Raw genomic sequence first — 12,637 nt, 5'->3', positions numbered from 1 at the left:
TTGGCGATCAGGAAGCCTCTCAAATTGCATAAATATCGGCTTCTTTATCGTGTAGTTAGTTGAATTAAGACCTTCATAATTAGTCCACTTGAGCTTATTAAAAAGACCAGCTGGCCTGAAAACGATCATATTCCTCGGCTGAATAATCGCATCTCGGAAGACCCACAGTAATCTGCCACACATATATTCTCTGAAGCACACGTGATCATGGTGACTTGGCGTGTTTCTGCATTTTGACTACCAAATATTGACTCCTTCGTTCTGGATGAATATGGGTATCTAAGCTTGAGTAACCGACCTCTCACCCTTGAAATCCAACAATTGGATGACGAGCACATTCCGGCCGACATGCAGAGAAATTCAACGTACGTCAGTGTCGACTCATACGTGCATGATACCCTAGCAGTCCATGAGAGTCGCCTTCGCCATCAGCCCAACGCAGTCAATAGTGTTGAAGATGGTTTCTATCAGACATCTGCATTGATGGTCATGAGAAGTATCTGGACATGTTTTTTTTCATCAAGCTCTTTCCAGAGAACCATTCTTTCTCAATCTCACGGACCTCAACCAGTCAAATATTTTCGTCGACAATCATTGGAATATCAAGTGTCTGATAGACCTTGAGTGGGCTTGCTCTCAGCCAGTGGAGATGATCCACCCCCCGCACTGGTTAACAAATCAAGCTATTGATTTAATCAGTTCGGATGAGTACGAAGCCCTCCATACGGAGTTCATGGATGCTTCCGCGGAGGAAGAAAAGACCTTCGACCCGCCGTTTCATCTCTACCCTTTTTTGAAACAGGGACTAGAGAAAGGCACTTTCTGGCACTCTCTAGCTCTCATGAGTCCCACGGCATTACTCAAGATCTTCTACGATTATATTCAGCCGAGATTCTCCAAGACTCATGACGACCCCGCCTTTTGGCGGATCACTATGCCTTACTGGACGTTCAATACGTTCGCGTTTCTTGAGCAAAAAGTCCAAGAAAAGGAGAAATACGATACTTGTTTGCGAGAAGCATTTCAATCCTGAATCTTCGATAGATATCTTATTTATGCTAATAATACTTCACGCACAGACATCCAAATGCAGTTGTCCTACTGGAGGAGGACAGAGAAGCCAAAGGAAGTGCTGTTTTGACGTGCCCACTACCTAGGTAGGTACGTAGAGGTTGGTCCCTTGTCTTACCTAGATGGTAATGCACAATGATAAATGAGAATAAAGAAAGATAATTAAGAACAATAAGGACCAATAAGGAATGGTAAGAATAGATCAAGACAACCCTCGGAGTAAACCCATTCCAGCAGCATCATCATGTAGTCAAGCTGGTCATTGCATCTTAGTGCATACATAAGCAATGGTAGAAAGTGGCACAGTACAATCAATTCATGTCACTAGCGGACCTCATATCATTACTTCCAAGGTTTTCACATTCAGAGAGCTTAAGAATCTTCTTCAATTTACGGTGAATCCCACCCTCGAACAGAATAGTAGTTAACTAGTTAACTATTTAACTAACTAACAACCCCATCGCATTCCAGACAAACACTTCTCGGCGGTGAGAGCAAACTGCCGCGACCCCCGCCCGCAGCCCCGCCGGTCTGCCCACTCGGAAAGGGGAAAGTCGGATGGCGTGAGTGTCGCCCTTTCTCCACGATCCCATATGGCCACCCCGGCATTTGGGCGCCCAGTCCACCGATCGCTCATGTACTCATCATATGTTGTGTACATCCATAGCCTCTGTGACGCGCCTGTAGCCTATCAGGCACCCGCCGGTGGGGGATGGTGGGCTCGGTCCGTCCTATCGTGATCGATCTGGCGCCTGGCTAGGGGTCGACTCGCTGCCTATCTTCCTGCGTCGGATGACTTGGTCATTGGGTGGTCCGGAATGTTCGTCCAAATGCTAGTGATTCATGATACCCATTCGGCTTGAGAGGTCCCGGATAAAGTCTTTCGACTGCGGTGTCGATGCCATCATCGAATGGTGGGCCGGCATGAACCCCGCAGGCAAGTGAGTTCTCCACTCCGGCTGTTTCTATACGATGTACGCTGTGTCAATCACCCTCCTGTATATCCCTATTCCTCTTATAAAGCTGGCGCCATCTCCTGTCCTTGTTGCAGTCTAATACAATCCTCCAGTCTCACGCTCAATAATACGCAATAAATAGAACACACCGTCCATCACCAAAGTTCAATCCGACTCTACACACAATCTTCCGATCACTACGTCGAACCTCCTTGATCATCCCACATCTAGTCTCCGATAGATCCAACTCCGTCTACATAGAAGCAATCTCCCTCCAAATCCCATCATGTCTATCGCCGCTCAACTCGTCCGTCCTACGATCCGACACTTCTCTGTCCACCGTCCTCGTCCGGATACACGAGCCTCTCGATTCGTCGCCATGTCCTGCCTAGTTTCCGCCGTGGTAGTGCCCTTCATCCCACCGGCTCTTGAAAGCTCCCGCGAGAAGAATCTGGGGTACCCCAACCATAACAAGTAAGGGTTATCCGCTACCTCGCGATTCTCGGATCTCGTTGGCTAACAGTTCCTGCTTCCACCTGCAGGCCTCAACCTCCTCTTTGCTTCCATGCTCGCTAGATGATACGCCCCCACGATCGGAGTCTTTATCCGGTATCGATGGCATCATCGCGGCCTTGAGCCCCACGACTTCATTCTTTCATGTCATGATCCTAATTTCTTATGTCCTGGTCTGTCCTGGTCTGTCCTCAACCGTGGGGACATTACATATATGGGATGGTGTATCGGCGCAATCATGCGGTTGGATATATGCTTTGAACGGGGTTAATTGGGTTGATATTACTTCTTCGGATTATAACCCTTTTGTTTTGTCTAGAGGCTGGCCTCGGGGGGTGTTTTGTTTCGAAGATCTGAAGACGGGTTGCGCCATCATATGGGCAATTCAGGGAATTGTCATCCATTTATGCTGAATCTCATCGAAGATAGCTAGACGGGACGCACCCGATGAAGACGAAATAATGAAATAAGATGATGATACCCATTTTTTTTTTCTATGCCTTGCAAAATGGGTATGAACAGCTAAATGTACAGAGTCGTCCGAAACAGCAAGGGTTTCGTATATTTCTCCTTTCAGATAGGCATCCTGAGCGCCTCTTGTCAGTAATATTCCGTGTTAGGGAACAGACCTTGTGTTTGGTCTTCTTTCTAGGGTTTACTGCAGTCAACATTTGATAATCAAAGCAATAAAGAATAAAGGCATACTAAAAGCTTCCCGAAACTCTTCACAAGATCGACTTCATATTGACAATAGGCTTTCTCATAATGTCCCATATTATCGAAAGTCATAGCAACGTCGAAATCAATCCATACAATCTTGGCACCAGAAACGACAAGCATATTCTTCGGATAAATATCATGATGGTGGACATAAGCATCATGTATCTGTTTGATCCCATCAACCGCCGAGCGAAAGAGATCGTCGAAGTAATTCACACAATTCAATCGTGCCACATCCGGTAAATACTCGAGAATGATCGCCCTCGGCTGAAATCGATCATTCGCGAAATGTTTCAGCTGTGGGTGGAAGCTCAATGGATCAACTCGATCGAGGTAGCCGTGAAAGGAAGGAACAAAACCGCGGTCACACACGCCAAATTTAGAGAGGTTACGGTAGGCATTTAATTCGCAGCGAAATCGGTTGAGATCTCGGCCTTTTTTGGAGTAGCCTGGGTCGCCATTTTCATGGAACACCTAACATGTCAGTGAGTGTTGTATAGGAGGATTAAACAACTATACTCACAAGCTTCATTATATATCTCGTCCCACATAGCTGTATTTCAAAGATAGTTGAGACTTCCGAGCGACCGATTTCTCGTATTATATCAATATCACAGGGATTTAGGTCCGGCGAGTAACTGTCTTGCGTGCTCATGGTTGCTGAGTGAACTACATGGAGCTGAAATGTGAGATGGAATGATTTGGTGAGGCCCTGTACACTCAACCAAGCAGCACGCGCCCTTGTACTATGTAAAATACTGGAGCCAGTAAGGATTGAGAATACAAAAGTCACCTAGCGTTTTATTTACAAACCATGCTATTATATATTTATATCTTACAATTAGCTTATCATGTGATTAGGGGTGGAAAATAAGTCTCTATACAAGAATATGGAATGCAGTTTCGGGCGGCTCCGGATCAATTTATCTTCACAGCCCAGCCGTGGAAGTCCATAGGAGCCGACGAAACACCCAGAGAGCCTCGAGTATATTTACAGGGCCATGGTACAGTAGCTTCTCAACCACTATGCATATGGCAGGAATCAGATTCTGGCTTTTAAATACCACCCTGGTCCCTCATCCTACTCACTTTTCTTATCAATGTGTCCGAGGTAGGGAGAATTTACAGTCGATTGCCTTTCGGAGGCCGGAATGGTTGAGCAGCTTCGTATTTCCCCTTCTCCAACACGCGTTCTGCATCTGTTTCGGGCTCGTGACGGGTCGGGGCCGGGTCATGGCTGGCCTCGGCGCTAGGCGAACCTACGTCGTCGGAAGCACCCTGGAATCGGGCCATATTGGCACGTTTCAAACTCGGGGACTCGGTCGGGGTTGGGGTCGGTTCGTTGAAGGCGGCTTGTCGTCGGTGCTGAGCTTCCATGGCAGCCAATTCCGCCTTGCGCTTCATCTCGCTCTCGAATCGGGTAGCACGGTCGGCGTTGATGGATTTCTTCGCAAAGTAGTAGGCTCCGCCACCAGCTATCGTTGGGGGAGTGGAAGGTCAGAAGCTATGTATAGAGCATTAAGGTATAACATTGGACCTACCGACACACAGAACGCCCCAGCCATACCTGTTGGTATTCGCGTTTGAGTCAGTAATCCAGATCTCAGGTCGTGCGAAGACAATGGAGGTTTAGCCAGTGATCTCTCACCAGGTTGATCGAATCTGAATGGGGAGATCCAACGTTAGCCACACCTGCTCGGGCCTACATAGCCATTTTCAGAAGGAAGGGAGCCTACCGTATTCATGGTGCCTAATATACACAAATGACAAGCGACGAGAGGACGAAGTGTGCAGAAGCAGAATGCAGGCGGGTGAGCTAACCTGAGGCACTAACTACGTCAACGTCAATGGAGATTAGCGCCTGGGCGGGCGGTGAGCCCTTCCAGCCAATGGTGTTTATCTGTTGCCACCCGTCAACGCCGTCGATCTCCCATTCACTTCTTTGCCTTGTCTCTTTCTCAAGCTTTCTTCCAACCCGTCCTTCTTTCCACAACCTTCCGATTCCTATCTACGCCTCTTGCCCTTCAGTCCCATCAGGCTCTGCAGGGCTCGGACGTGGACCGCATTGCGAGGATCTGTTTACTCGCTAATCTCGAGTCTGGCTCCCTAAGGCGCTGGCAGCCTTCCGACGGAGTTCTTACACTCAACCTTTATCCGCTCGAGACATCTCGGCACGATAGACCATAGACCTTCGCCTCTATATAAAAACAAAGAAAAAAAAAATCACATTATGCCGCCCGCCAAGCGCAAGGCTACTGATAGTATGGATTTCCGAGACATGAGCTTGGTGGATAGCAGGCTGACCTTCAGCTAGGCGGTCGGTCAAGTAGAGCTTCGAAGCGGGCGACACCCGTGCCTGACATCCAAGATGTTGGCAGTAGCGACGACTACTCGGACTATGAGCAAGATGCAAAGGCAGACAGTCTGAAAGGTACCGTAGAGTAACCGCACGACAAGATACTACCCGGAGTGCTAACAAGTTGTGTTTAAAAAGAGGTCGTCGACAAATTTTCGCTCGAATCGTTTAGCAACAAAAAGGACAACTCGATCCAAAGGCAGGATCCAAACTTTGGTTACAAAGACTTCTCCTCGCTTTCCTTGAAACCGGACCATGCGAACCGCCCCCTCTGGATCGATCCCTTAAAGGGCACTATCACCTTGGAAAGTTTCTCGCCGCTGGCTCCTCAGGCCCAGGACTTTCTGACGACTATTGCCGAGCCGCTTTCGCGCCCGACCCATCTACATGAATATCGACTCACCGGAAACAGTCTGTATGCGGCGGTGTCGGTCGGTCTCCAGCCTCAAGATATTATCAACTTTCTGGATCGGCTATCGAAAACCCCGCTACCGGACACAATCAAATCGTTCATCATCGACTTCACGAAGTCATACGGCAAGATCAAGGTCGTCCTGAAACATAACCGCTTTTTCGTGGAAAGTACCGATCCGGGGATGCTGCAGATGCTTCTTCAGGATGAGGTTATCGGTCCGCAGAGGTTACAAGGGACGGAGGGAATCATTCAACAAGCGGCTCCAAAAATGGGAGGCTTGGTCATTCCAGGTACCAAAGATGCGGCAGGAGTACAACAGACATCCGAACAGAAACCGGCAGAGGATGCCGGGGCGGAAGGCCGTCAGGAGGATGACCTTCTTTTGGCCATTCGCGATGATGACGATGACGAGGAGCAAGCTCAGGTTCACAGTTTCGAAATTCCAAACGAGGCAGTGGAACCGGTCAAAGCGCGCTGTCAAGCCATGGGCTGTCCGGCACTGGAGGAGTACGATTTTCGAAACGACGAGATCAACCCTACTTTGGATATTGATTTGAAGCCAAATGCTCGGATTCGAAGCTATCAAGAAAAGAGTCTGAGTAAGATGTTCGGTAACGGACGTGCTAAGAGTGGAATTATTGTCCTTCCGTGTGGTGCAGGCAAGACGCTGGTGGGTATCACGGCGGGGTGCACGATCAAAAAAGGAACCATCATCCTTTGTACCAGTTCCATGTCGGTGGTTCAATGGAGAAATGAATTCTTGCGGTGGTCGAACATCGACCCTGGTGACATTGCCGTGTTCACCTCGGATAACAAAGAGAAATTCCGCCGATCGACCGGTATCATTGTGTCGACATACTCCATGGTCTCGCAAACTAGAGCTCGATCTCACGATGCCCAGAAGATGATGGACTGGATACAATCCCGGGAATGGGGTCTCATGATCCTTGACGAGGTCCACGTCGTGCCTGCATCCATGTTCCGAAAGGTCACCTCTGCCATTGCGACACAGAGTAAGCTTGGTTTGACCGCCACGCTGCTCCGTGAAGATGACAAGATCAAAGATTTGAACTTCCTGATCGGACCCAAGCTTTACGAAGCCAACTGGATGGAACTAGCTGAGCAAGGGCATATCGCCAAGGTCCAGTGTGCCGAAGTCTGGTGCCCAATGACCACGGAATTCTATTCCGAATACATGCGGGAGAAATCCCGGAAGGCGGCCCTTCTTTATATTATGAATCCTCGCAAGTTCCAGGCCTGCCAGTTCCTCATTGACTACCACGAGAAGCGAGGCGACAAGGTCATTGTTTTCTCGGACAACGTCTACGCCCTCGAACGGTATGCTTTGAAGCTGAACAAGGCGTATATTTACGGAGGAACCCCTCAGAATGAACGAATGCGTATTCTGGAGAACTTCCAACACAACGAACAGGTCAACACCATCTTTTTGTCGAAGATTGGAGATACGTCTCTCGACTTGCCCGAGGCGACCTGCCTAATTCAAATATCTTCTCACTACGGTTCTCGTCGTCAAGAGGCGCAGAGACTGGGTCGTATTCTGCGAGCCAAGCGTCGAAACGACGAGGGCTTCAATGCATTCTTCTACTCACTTGTGTCGAAGGACACAGATGAGATGTTCTATTCCTCTAAACGACAGGCCTTCCTTGTCGACCAGGGCTACGCCTTCAAGGTGATCACCCACTTGCAAGGGATTGAAAACTTGAACGGCCTTGCCTACGCAACCCCCGGGGAGCGTCGAGAGCTGCTGCAGGAAGTGATGCTGCAGAACGAAACCTCGGCTGATGTGGAGCATGTCAACGACGATCTCTTCTCCGGGCGTAGCGGTGGCGTCAGAAGTGGCAAAGGCGCCGTCAAACGCAGTGCGGCTACCCTCAGCGGACTGGCTGGCGGTGAAGATATGGCGTACATCGAGTATAACAAGAGCAGGAACAAGCAGCTGAAAGACAAGGGGGCCAGTCACCCGCTGTTCCGGAAAATGGAGCGGGATCGTCTCAAGCGCAAGAAGGAATTGCAGGATTTCATGCGCTGAAATCAGATTGGAATTGGCGTTTAGACTTGGTTTGGTTCAGATTTGAAACGGTCATCTTTGTATCAGGAAGCATATGGATCGATTTGGAGGTTACTTCACAAATAAATTTATGATAAATAATATGAAATAATTGTCTATAGTCCCTTTCGCATAACTCGGATTATCCATAATCAACGACTGCCAGATAGTATTTTAGGAGTTCGTGGTGGTCGATCTCGTTTGAAACCTGACTCCTGAGGTGTCGATATATAATTGTCCCGTATCAGTTCGATCTCTCCCATTTCCATCTTTCAAGTTACTATCCATCGAAAAGCAAATAAACGAAAACATCTACGGTGCACATTCTACTTACAACAGAACCCCCAAACCCAAGCCAACAACAGGCCAGAACAAATAATCAATAAGCAATAAGTAATCAAAAGGGTCTCGACGATCTCGGATCTCCCTCGGTCCCCCGGATTTCCGAGCAGCTTACAAGTTCGACCGTCTGACATGGCCCCCCTGCATATCTGCAGAACAATTACTAACAAGAACTCCCTATCTGGTAGGTCTAGAACCCGCACGATCTGCCGATTTCTAATTCAGAGCCCATCGTGTCCTACACTGTCTGACCCAGTGGGCACGTGAGATCGCGCCCGCTGACAGATCATTTAGCGCCGACGTCGCCGACGGGAAGCGCGAAGGACCGAAGACCGAGTCGAAACGGGGCCGGCCTACGCCCTAACTAGTTATGCCTGTGTGGATTCACAATTACAATCAGGTTTACGATGATTTGATTCCCTGCTTAGTTGATTTTCCGGGGGGTGGACGATCACGGATTAATCTGTGGGGTTGGACGAGGATCAAAAGTATTTAAGGCTGGTTGATGGGGCGCGTTCCCAACTGCTTTCTACTCATGTATTGGTCTCGAGGTTTCAAGTGCGCAAGCCTTGATCGATATATCTTACAGAGGACATTGCAATTACCAAATCAGAATATTGGGTTCGGTTTTCGAGGGTTGAGTCTGGAGCATAAGTACTCTGGTCGTGCTTATTCGACTACTGTGAATAATTCTCGGACTTCGCGCCATCAATTGCGTGCGCAATTCCCAGCATTAGGGCTTCGACTTGAGGATACCAAGCATCGCCCCTTTCCCACTCAAGCAAGGACAATGGCTACCGCACGCAAGATCCAGTTAACGACGTCCGACTCGGGCGTGTTCTCGTCTGGTATCAGAGAAGATTCCGCGAAGGTAGCAAGCGAGCTATTGCAAGAAAATCTGGAAAAACACCATGCGTATTTCAATAATATGGGGTTCCATAGTAAGTGTCATTGTCACGTTCCTACCTTCTACGCGTGTGGAACAGTTTAGATCCAGTGTGATTGACGTTCGCAGACCATATCGTTCATCATATTTTGAGCATCTTTGCCCTGGGGGGAACCCCAGAGGAGCTCAGGGATGCATATAACCGAAATAAAGGCTACCAGAGACCGGCTCTGTCAGCTGATGAGGGCGTCATCCAGTCATTGTATGATAAGGCGGAGTTCAAGAAATATCTCGGAAGGGATAAGAACTATCCCAGTTTCTTGGCTTTCTTCCAGCAAGAGATCGAGAAGAAAGGCGTTGAGAACGTCCTCAATGAGTATTTGTTCTCTGGGGATGAAAATGCGGAGAGCATATTGACTCGGTTATTTGGAGGTATGGAACTAAATGAAAGGAACTATTTCCTTGTTCTGGTTTTGGTTTTCAAAAATTACTGTTGCCCTTCGTTGACATTGGTCTCGCTTAGGACTCATTCACCCCCTGATCCACCTTGGATTCGGAATCGAGTTCAACCAGCCCGCTATCATAGCCGAGGGTCTTGCTCAGGCAGCGATCCATGAAGACTGGCTTGGTCCGATGTTCTTCTGGCCAGCTGAGAAGTTAGCTGGGGGCGTTGGAAAGCCGGGAAAGAAGACTCTGCTTCAGATCCTGGAGGACATTCGTGGGGATGAAAAGTTGACTCGTTCTACCCATTGGGAAGACGGTAACAAGATGAGGGACGGGGTTCTTCGACGAGCTCCGGATGAGATGCTCAGATATGCCGCGGAATTCTGTGTCTCTGAAGACCAGGTGGAAGACAAACTGGCCGAAATGACCAATACAGTCGGTAAGGAAGAACCGACGCTCGCACGACCTCTGGTAGCTAATGAGTTCGACTCCGCGCAGTATATTATAGCAGCGCTGCCCAACACCCTCCGAAGCAGATCAAATTCGATTTCTTCCACATACATTGTCTGAACTCGTCCATCTTCTTTTCGAAGATCGTGTCGCTTCCATTCCTGGATATCAAAACCCGCCTGCGTCTTCTTGAATGGAAAGGACGCTTGGATCTCCTGCTCTATGTCTCGCGCGGAGCTCCTCAGCTTCTCCTGGACGAAGTGACGACGTATCCGGCTTCAAAAAGCTGGGACACCATTTTCAAGCACTGCAATGCCCACCCTGGCGACGACGGACACTTGCCGAAATTGGCGAGAGCTGTAGCTCATGGCGAAAATGTGTGCCGTAAGTTTGAGAGCCAAGCTAAGGAGAGAGGTCTCAAAATTACGGGTGATACATGGCTGAGGATTGGCAATATGGGTAAGCTGAGCCCGACTCCCTGAAGAGACTGATCTTTGTTGCTAATTAATTACCCAAGTCATGGATTCGACCTCGGACGAAGGACCACTGTGGGTCCGCTCAACGGGTTTCAAAGAGGCCTGGGCGGAATTTCCAGAGCGACGTCATCGGCCGTGAGAGGGAGATGAGTTAGAGTTCAGGTTGCCTTCAGGTTAATTTCTGTAGTAATGAGCAATGAATGAATGATCTGTAACCGAGCACTATAAGATAACCGTCCAAATAAATCAAGAGTAGGACGCACGTGCAACCAGAGTTTACACTGTTTGCACCCCAACTCACGTGGCGATTGCCCGGGTGGGGCGACATCCCCAACAGCTTCATTTATCGCCGCCGCTAAGCTTCTTATACTTCTTTCGCTCCTCCCCTCCGGCCCCAGTGTTCATCCTCATATTCGCAACGTCAGCATGGCAGGCGGCCAGAACTCGAACCAACCACACCACCACAACGACGGCTCTCGCGGCTGGCCCGACGACGACAATCCATTCGTCGCCTTCCGCCGTTTCGCCAATGAGCAGATCTCGTCGATGCTCCAGTCGGTCATGGGGATTCCATCTATGGTCTCCCCTCCATCGCCCAGCGGATGGGACGTTTTCGCAGACGACCCAAATTATGCCCGAGACTCCCGCTACCGTCAAAGACAAAACGACGACGCCAACGGAACCGAAACCCCCTCCGGCGATTCAACCTCAGACAACCATTCTCAGTCGCGATCGGAAAATCCTTGGCGCTCTCACGGATTTGGAGGACGACGGGGCGCGTCTTCCCACGACCTCTTCGATACGGATTTCTTCGATTCCTTCTTCGATAAATTCTGGTTCGATGACCACTTCTCCTCGCGCTTCTTCCACCCATACCACCGTCCCATGTTCTCCAACATGGTGAGCGACGACTCGCCCACCTGGCCGGTCACATACCTTATGTTCAGCCCCTATTCGCCTCTTCATCTTGAGCGCCAAGCACAATATCGATCTCACCGCGGCGAAAGAGGGGTCTTTTCGTCGCTCATGTCGTCTTTGAAACCCACTTCCGAGCGCGACCAGTCGGAACCACAATGGAGAGAGGCTTTTGAGGATCTCCTGCGACTCGAGAATGGAAAGCCGATGCTCGATCATGGGTCGGAAGACACCAACAAGCCGGAGACGGGAAGGGAATGGATGCAGGGCTTGGTAAAGCGCGGTAGCTTGGGAGATCGGTGGAAATACGTTTCTGGCGCGAACGATCGCCCTTGGTCGGGTATCACGTTCGACGGGTCTAAATCCGAGAAAGACGACTCCAGAGGATCGGATGAAGACCACCGGAACAACAACGTGAAAGCCGAGTTCAGCTGGAACGCACAGCCCGAATCGCTAACAGAATTGGACCTCTACGACCGCTTCCTGAACGACATCGAGGCTCGTGAGCGTGAATTTTCCAGAGTGCGCGAGAGCCCTCTCCTTCGTCTATTATTGGATGACAGATATGGAATTAGAGATGGACGGGATCCGTCGCGCGAAGAAAATCACCGAGACGATGCAGAAACTTGGCTGGAGCTGGTCTCTGGCGGCCAGAGGAATTCTGTTCCGGACACCGTTCCTGAAAAAGAGCAAACTACCACCACACCATCGACAGCTGTTGATACTCCCTCGACAGCAGAGCAGAAGCCCTACGTCATCTCCACAAAAACCACGACGGAGCGCGTGCGACTCTCCGATGGCTCTGTTCAGACGAAAACTATCAAGACAAAACGCTTTGCTGACGGGCGCGAGGAGAGCAACGAGTCTGTAGAGGTCGTCAACCCTCCTCAACACAATCGGATTTCCCCAGCGGACCAAGACGAATCGTCATCTCATCAGAATAAAGACGGCTGGTTCTGGAAGGGTAATTGATTGAGATTAACTATCTTTCCTTTTGTTTAAAAACCATCTACGTCTCTCTTTTG

At 49.5% G+C, this 12,637-nt stretch overlaps 6 protein-coding genes across 6 annotated transcripts; 5 read left to right on the top strand and 1 right to left on the bottom strand.

Moving 5' to 3' along the window:
* Positions 1 to 649: 649 nt before the first annotated feature.
* Positions 650 to 1,141, top strand: KD926_000927 (Phosphotransferase enzyme family; the record flags this gene model as incomplete). Its single annotated transcript, XM_053104758.1, has 2 exons — positions 650 to 1,007; positions 1,080 to 1,141. 2 exons carry the CDS (start codon positions 650 to 652, stop codon positions 1,139 to 1,141), a joined length of 420 nt encoding a protein of 139 aa, XP_052952041.1.
* A 1,172-nt stretch (positions 1,142 to 2,313) lies between these two features.
* On the top strand, positions 2,314 to 2,603 carry KD926_000926 (uncharacterized protein; the record flags this gene model as incomplete). Its single annotated transcript, XM_053104757.1, has 2 exons — positions 2,314 to 2,501; positions 2,570 to 2,603. 2 exons carry the CDS (start codon positions 2,314 to 2,316, stop codon positions 2,601 to 2,603), a joined length of 222 nt encoding a protein of 73 aa, XP_052952040.1.
* A 1,779-nt stretch (positions 2,604 to 4,382) lies between these two features.
* Positions 4,383 to 5,005, bottom strand: KD926_000925 (uncharacterized protein; the record flags this gene model as incomplete). Its single annotated transcript, XM_053104756.1, has 4 exons — positions 4,383 to 4,735; positions 4,802 to 4,827; positions 4,909 to 4,922; positions 4,997 to 5,005. The coding sequence occupies 4 exons, from the start codon at positions 5,003 to 5,005 to the stop codon at positions 4,383 to 4,385; spliced, it is 402 nt and encodes a 133-aa protein (XP_052952039.1).
* Positions 5,006 to 5,490: 485 nt separating this feature from the next.
* On the top strand, positions 5,491 to 8,081 carry KD926_000924 (TFIIH/NER complex ATPase/helicase subunit SSL2; the record flags this gene model as incomplete). The annotated part of the gene is made up of 3 exons (XM_053104755.1): positions 5,491 to 5,521; positions 5,575 to 5,691; positions 5,755 to 8,081. 3 exons carry the CDS (start codon positions 5,491 to 5,493, stop codon positions 8,079 to 8,081), a joined length of 2,475 nt encoding a protein of 824 aa, XP_052952038.1.
* A 1,150-nt stretch (positions 8,082 to 9,231) lies between these two features.
* On the top strand, positions 9,232 to 10,836 carry KD926_000923 (questin oxidase family protein; the record flags this gene model as incomplete). Its single annotated transcript, XM_053104754.1, has 5 exons — positions 9,232 to 9,382; positions 9,457 to 9,759; positions 9,851 to 10,210; positions 10,270 to 10,680; positions 10,739 to 10,836. 5 exons carry the CDS (start codon positions 9,232 to 9,234, stop codon positions 10,834 to 10,836), a joined length of 1,323 nt encoding a protein of 440 aa, XP_052952037.1.
* A 287-nt stretch (positions 10,837 to 11,123) lies between these two features.
* KD926_000922 (uncharacterized protein) lies at positions 11,124 to 12,584 on the top strand (the record flags this gene model as incomplete). The annotated part of the gene is made up of 1 exon (XM_053104752.1): positions 11,124 to 12,584. One exon carries the CDS (start codon positions 11,124 to 11,126, stop codon positions 12,582 to 12,584), a length of 1,461 nt encoding a protein of 486 aa, XP_052952036.1.
* Positions 12,585 to 12,637: the final 53 nt, after the last annotated feature.

This window comes from Aspergillus affinis (assembly GCF_023601865.1).
Source record: "Aspergillus affinis strain CMG 70 chromosome Unknown NODE_119_length_109024_cov_85_548670, whole genome shotgun sequence".
Lineage (NCBI taxonomy): Eukaryota > Fungi > Ascomycota > Eurotiomycetes > Eurotiales > Aspergillaceae > Aspergillus > Aspergillus affinis.
This window is presented reverse-complemented; position numbering and strand designations above follow the sequence as displayed.